Consider the following 4,841-nt stretch of genomic DNA (forward strand, 5'->3'; position numbering starts at 1 on the left):
TTCCCTTATCCCACACTACCCTCTCTACCTCTTCTGCCTTTCGTTTCTCTTTATAATTTCCCTCTATTCTCTCTGCTCATCTCCCTGACGCCTCTTTTCTCTGGGCATCTCCCTCTCTGCACTTATTCTTTCTCTGATCTCCGGCTCTTCTCTGAGCTCAATCTCACATCCCTCTATTGTCTCTGAATGCTCTCCTCACTCATCTCCTCTCTGTCTTTTCTCTCCCTCACTCTGAACTCCCTCATCTCTCTCTGAATTGTATGTTCGTTCATTTCTTATCCCTCAGGCTTCCTCTACTTTCTCTTATCCCAATCGTCTCTCCTCTATCCAATTCCCCCTTCTCCTCTCGTCATGAACTCTTCTCTTTTTGATCCCTTTCTGATCTCTCCTTCTTCACTGCTCGATCGAGCTCACGCTCTTCTCTCTTCCCTCTGTTCCCCTGCTCTCTCATTTCTCTCTCTGATCTCTCGTTACTTTCTTTCCCCCACTCTCCTCCCCTCTCAGAACTCCTTTTCTCTTTGATCCTGCTCTTTCCCATCTTCTTGCTCCCCTTCTGCTCTCCCTCTTCAGTCTCTGATTTCGTTCCTCTCACTTCTCTCTCCCTCTTGAATTCTCTGTGGCCTCTCTCGCTGTATCCCTTCTCTCTCCTCATCCCTCACTCTGCCTACACTCTTCTCTCTCCTCTATCTGTTCTCCCTCTCTGAGACCTCTCTCATCTGCTTCTCTCCATAACGCTGTCTTTTGTCTGAATTATCTCACCTCTCAGTGACCTCTCGACATATATCTTCTCTCTCTGATCTCCCTCTCTTCTCTCATTTCCCTGAACGTTCTTTTCTTAACTCATCCCTCTCATCTCTTGCTCTTCTCTATTTCCCTCTATTCTCTCTCTGATCGCTCCCTCACTCTGACCTCCTCCGTTCCCTCTTTTGTATCTGTAATCTTACTCGCTTCTCTCTAATCTCATTCTTCTCATTTCACTCTCTTCTGACTTGCATCTTCTTTCTCTCATCTCTCTTCCCTCTGAACTCTCCCTCTCTGATCTCATTCTTCTGTCTCTTATTCCTTACTGCCCTCTCTCCTCCTCCTGTCTGCTCTCCCTTCTCTCAGTCATTTCTTTCTCTCCCACACTGGGATCTCCAACTCTCTCAACTCCCTCATCAAGCTCACACTCCTCTCTCCTACCTGTTCTCGTTTCTCGCTCTCTGATCTCTTGCCACCCTTTCTTTGCCCCCAATCTTCCTCTCCCCTCTCCGTCCTCCTCAAAACTCCCACTCTTCTCTGATTTCTTCTCGTCACTTCTTTCTCCCTCTGCCCTCTCTTCTATGTTCTTTTCTAATTTCTTGTCTCTGAACCCTGATTTCCACCTCTGAGGTCTATCTTCTGCCTTTCCTTTCTCTCTCCGCACTCCCTCACTCACCTCCCTCTGAACTATTTTCTTTCTCATCTGCTTTTCTCTACTCTGCCCTCTCTAATTTGACCTGCCTCTTCTCTCACTTCTCTCCCCACCTGTCTCTCTGAACTCTACCTTCGTTCTCATAAATTTTCTCATCACCTCTTGATACTCTTTCTCCTCCACTATGATCTCAGTCTCTTCCCCCTCTCACTTCTTACTCCCCTCTCCTTCTCTTCTGTCTTTGACCGGCCTCATCTCCTCTCTCTCCACTCCTTTCTCTCACTCTCTTCTCCGAACTCCCTGATTTCTCAGAGTTGTATGCTGTCTTTCATTTCTTACTCCACCCCCACCCCCGCGAGCTCCCTTTACTTTCTCTTACCCAGTCGTCTCTCTCCTCTATCCAGTTCCTCTCTGAGCTCCCTCTTTCCCCTCATGAACCCTTTTCTCCTTTTGATCGCTCCCTCTTCACTCCTTGATGGAGCTCATGCTCCTCTAACTCCCCTCTATTCCCCTGATCTCTGCTCCTCTTTCTTTCCCCCACTCGTCGTCCTCCCCCCTTCTCGGAACTCATTTTCTCTTTGATCCTGCTCTCTCCCTCGTCTCTGAAATCATTCTTCCGCCTTTCCTCTCTCTCTCTTTCCTCTATCTGATCTCCCTCCCGATCAAACTCAGGCTCTTCTCGCTGAGACCTCTCATCTCCCTGATCTCTCGTCTGCTCTTCTTTTTCTCACTTTGAACTCTCTCTCCTCTCCTCTCTCTCCCTGAACTCGCTCACCTCGATATGTCTCTTCTCCTACTCTCTCTCATTCTTCTCTGAGCCCCCCCCCCCATCATCTTGTCACTTTGAACTCCCTTCTCTAATTTCCATCAATTCTCGCTCTGATCTCTCACTCACTCTGATCTCCTCCATTCACTCTTTTCTGTCTCTCAATCATTTCTTTCACTCTCCCTCTTCGCCCTCTCCTGAGCTTCCTCTACTCTCTTACCCCACTCTGATCCTTCATCTCCCTATCTTTTCTCTCCCACACCCCGATCTCCAACTCTCTCTCATTCCCTCTAAACTCCTCTTCACTCCCTGATCGATCTCGCACTCTTCTCTCTTCCTACTTTCTGTGTGCCCTTCCTCCTTCTCAGAACTCACTCTCACTCTTCTCTCTGGTTTCATTCTTCTCTCTGCCTCTGTGAGCTCTCTCTTTCTCTTCTCCTGCTCTGTTTTCAATCTCTTCCCTGTCCTCCGTGTTTCTCATTTCTTACTCCCTTCATCCTCTCCCTCTCTCTCTTCTTTCTGTCTGAGCTCCCTCTACTATTATCTTATCCCACATCTCACTTTCTTCTCTCTCTAATTGGCTTCATCTATCTCTCCATATAGCTTTCCCCTGATTTATTCTGAACTCTCTCTGTGACCACTCGATATCTCTCTTCTCTCTCTCTCTCTTCCCCCTGACTCTCATTTCTCTCTCAACTCCTTCTCTCATCTCTTTGAAATATATCTTCTGCCTTTCATTTCTCTAATTTCCCTCTATTCTCTCCCCTCTGCTCATCTCCCTCAGAGCTCAATCTCTTCTCTCATTTCACTCCATTCTCTGAGCTCCCACTCTTCCCTCCCAAATCTGCCTCTCCCGCTGATCTATCTTCTCTTTCTTTCTCCCCTCTCTTCTCCTTCTGTCTGCTCCCCCTTCTCTCAGTCATTACTTTCTCCCTCTGATCTGCATCATTCCCTCTCTCTGATCTCTCGGCTACTCTTTCTTTGCCCCCACTCTTCTTCCTCCTTCTCAGAACTCATTTTCTCTCTTTGATCTTACTCTCTCATTTCTCTCTGATCTCACTTTCCTCTCCCTACCCCATCTCTTCTCTCCAAGCTCTCAATCTTCTTTCTCCCTGACTCCTCTCTCCGCTCTGTTCTAATTTTTTGTCCCCAATTTCCATCTCTGAGATCTGTCTTCTGCCTTTCATTTCTCACTCCTCACTGACCTCCCTCCGTTATCCCACTCTTCTCTATCTGATCTCTGAACTCTATCTTCTTTCTCATAAATTCTCTCATCACCTCAATCTCTTCCTTCTCTCCTCTCTCAACCCTCTCTAAAATCTAATCTCCCGATCTTCTTCTCTGAATTCTCTCTTACGCTGATATCTCTCCTTCTCAGAACTCACTTTCCTCTCTGATCTCCCTATTGTCTCCATCTCCCTGATTTCATTCTTCTCACTTCTGTCTTTGACCTGCCTCTCCTCTCCCTCTGCGCTCTGTCTGTATTCTTTCTTCTACACTGTCCCTTACCTACCTTCTGTAATTGCTAAAGGTCCTTTTGTTTTTGCAGACGCACATGGCTGCTGCTCACAAGGCCGGCCTCACTGGGAGCCGCCTGAGGCACTGAGACCAACCTCTTCACTGACCGGACTTGCTCTCAGGACTAAACGCCGGGGCAATGAAATATGGACAATCTCCAACTTTAAATAAAAGTTTTAAAGGCGGGTCCAACGTTTTGCCAACCTAACGCTGCCTGTTGGAATTTCCACCTCAGCTGGTCACTAAGGAAGGCGACTCAGCACCGTGAGCCTCCCCGTCACTGCGCAGTGTTTCCCTGGCCGTCTGTCTGCTCCCCGAGACGGTTTTAAACACGATAGACATGTCCTACCTGGTAAGCTGTCGGCATCTCAGAGGCCACTGTGTCTCCGGAAGGCCCTGTACGTCGAGCCGCGCCCTCCTCCGAGGGCCCGACCACCTCGGACACGGCCCCGAAAAGCAGCGTCTTCGGAGACCGAATCCGCGGGAGGGGAGGAGACCCCCTCTGGTCTGCAAGGCGAGAACAGGAGGGGATGACGTCAGCAACCACTACGGTCATGCTGCCTCCCCGAGAGTTAATGAGACTGCGGTTAACCCAGGCCCCATGGTCGGAAACACACACAGACACCGCCTTCCCCTGGGACGTGTGTAGGACGTGAGCACAGGCTGGGAATCGCAGGTCACGCCGTCTGCAGGGGACGCATTCCTCACGGGAATGGTGTGGGCGGCCGCTGTCAGATCCGAAGGGATGATGCGGATCATAGACCCGGGATTGCTCATCACCCGGACCTCAAATACACTCACCGGCTCTACTGCTCCCATGTCCAGAAACCAAAGGCCAAATCTCACTGCTTTTCCCAAAAATACTCCCCACCAAGTCAGCGTAGATGCGGGGCAGGCACGTTACCTGACCGGCTTTGCTGAGACGAGCGAGCCCTCTGCACACTCCGAGGCTGCAGCTGAGACGCAGAATAGAAGGGGCCAGATGTCGTCCTGCCCAGCGCCAGCTGCTTGATGCGCGGGCTTCTTCTCAGGCTCAGCTCTACAGGAGACACAGCCATCAGCAGGGAAACACGCCACCTGGCCTCCCACGTGCACGTGAGCAACGCTCATGTGTCACCAAATGCAGACAGGAGCCCGACACGCCATTGGCTGGGACTTCCTTGT

The 4,841-nt window shown here is 49.9% G+C and overlaps 1 protein-coding gene across 1 annotated transcript in view; it reads right to left on the bottom strand.

Annotated features, from left to right (window-relative positions):
• Positions 1-4,841, bottom strand: part of TICRR (TOPBP1-interacting checkpoint and replication regulator) — a gene marked incomplete at its 3' end in the record, with an annotated part of 49,424 nt that overhangs the window by 13,380 nt on the left and 31,203 nt on the right. Inside the window, 2 exon segments of the mRNA XM_015559167.1 lie at positions 4,027-4,184; positions 4,582-4,716. Of these exon segments, the coding sequence (XP_015414653.1) occupies positions 4,027-4,184; positions 4,582-4,716 (293 nt within the window).

This window comes from Myotis davidii, unplaced genomic scaffold (genome assembly GCF_000327345.1).
Source record: "Myotis davidii unplaced genomic scaffold, ASM32734v1 scaffold954, whole genome shotgun sequence".
In the NCBI taxonomy this organism is placed as follows: domain Eukaryota; kingdom Metazoa; phylum Chordata; class Mammalia; order Chiroptera; family Vespertilionidae; genus Myotis; species Myotis davidii.